The sequence below is a fragment of the Wasmannia auropunctata genome, unplaced genomic scaffold (assembly GCF_000956235.1).
Source record: "Wasmannia auropunctata unplaced genomic scaffold, wasmannia.A_1.0 LD336076.1, whole genome shotgun sequence".
NCBI lineage: Eukaryota > Metazoa > Arthropoda > Insecta > Hymenoptera > Formicidae > Wasmannia > Wasmannia auropunctata.
The window spans coordinates 4,386,236-4,387,524 of record NW_012026814.1 but is presented as its reverse complement, the minus strand read 5'-3'; the positions used below and the strand labels follow the sequence as shown (position 1 = coordinate 4,387,524).

The window sequence follows — 1,289 nt, the reverse complement described above, 5'->3', positions numbered from 1 at the left end:
GACTGCAATTTGTGATACAACTTTTAGATTAAAATTTATATGATACTTTTAGATTGAAATATATGTGATATTATTTTTATTACCTATAAGTATTGCGAAATAAATATATTTCATTTCGAATATGATTAACGTTCAAGCAGCTTGTAAGTAAAATTATTTGAGTTAAGATAGTTTGTGTTCAAGTAGATTTTAAGAAAAACTATATTACATGTTATATTTAGTTATGTTAAATTTTCCAATAGTAGTTTTTTATGATAAATAAGGTTTTTAAATAAAACTATATTTTTGAAAAAATCGAAAATACAGAATAATAAACTATAAATGTAAAAGGTGATGTTATTAGATTGAATATAAAATAAAATCAATGATTTATGAAATTTGTGACTTTTATTGAAACGGATACAAATTTTCTGCAATTCTGTCCCGTAATATGTGACCTTCTTTTTCCAGTTCTTGCGCATTCATATTGTCGTAATTAGCTGCTTCATGATTAACATTGCTAGCGTTATTCACCACTGCCTGGAGCCCTTCATCTATATACATGTCTTGTATTTCCTGATTTTCTTGGCTGATTTTTCTATTTAAGCATATGTTGTGTAAAACGTATGCAGCAATTATTGTTGGTGCTATGAAGTCTATTCGATTCATATCAAGATATCTGAGTCGCCTAAATCTTCCAAATAAAAGAGCAAAACAACGTTCAATTACTTGGCGAGACTTGGCGTGGCAAAAATTAAAATGTTTTTGCCTATCGGTAACGTTTCTTCTCTCGATGTAGGGAGGTATGCACCATGGTAAAACGGGATATGCTTTATCTCCGATAATAAATTGATTTTCATCAAAATAATTATTCGGATGATTCGTGAAATCTTCATATATTGGCGAATTTCGAAAAATTCTTATATCCGATACTCTGCTAGGATAACCCGCAAAGCAATCCAGAATTGACATTTTATTATTACGTATTACTTGCAGAGTTATGGCGTAACAACATTTTTTGTTAATATAGACATCCGGATTTGCACTGTCTTATTCTTGTTCTGAAAAATATCTTAAAAAGGACGTCTTATGAATCGTCTCATGAAAGATATCTTTTCAGACTTTACTAAAAGTTGTCTTAAAAACATCTTTTTCGTAAAGTCCAAAAAGACATCTTTCGAAAGACGTTTTCCGGATGTCGTTTATACATGCGTGTTGACTGGGTTTATACGATAAAATTATATTTATATTACAACATTTTAATTTGCTCGATTTCTTAATCTCTATTTCTAATAGATCGGAAGAGCACA

The 1,289-nt window shown here is 29.5% G+C and overlaps 1 protein-coding gene across 1 annotated transcript; it reads right to left on the bottom strand.

Annotated features, from left to right (window-relative positions):
• Nucleotides 1-387: 387 nt before the first annotated feature.
• On the bottom strand, nt 388-951 carry LOC105449502. Its single transcript, XM_011688757.1, has one exon. It carries the CDS (start codon nt 949-951, stop codon nt 388-390), a length of 564 nt encoding a protein of 187 aa, XP_011687059.1.
• Between the last annotated feature and the right edge of the window lie 338 nt (nt 952-1,289).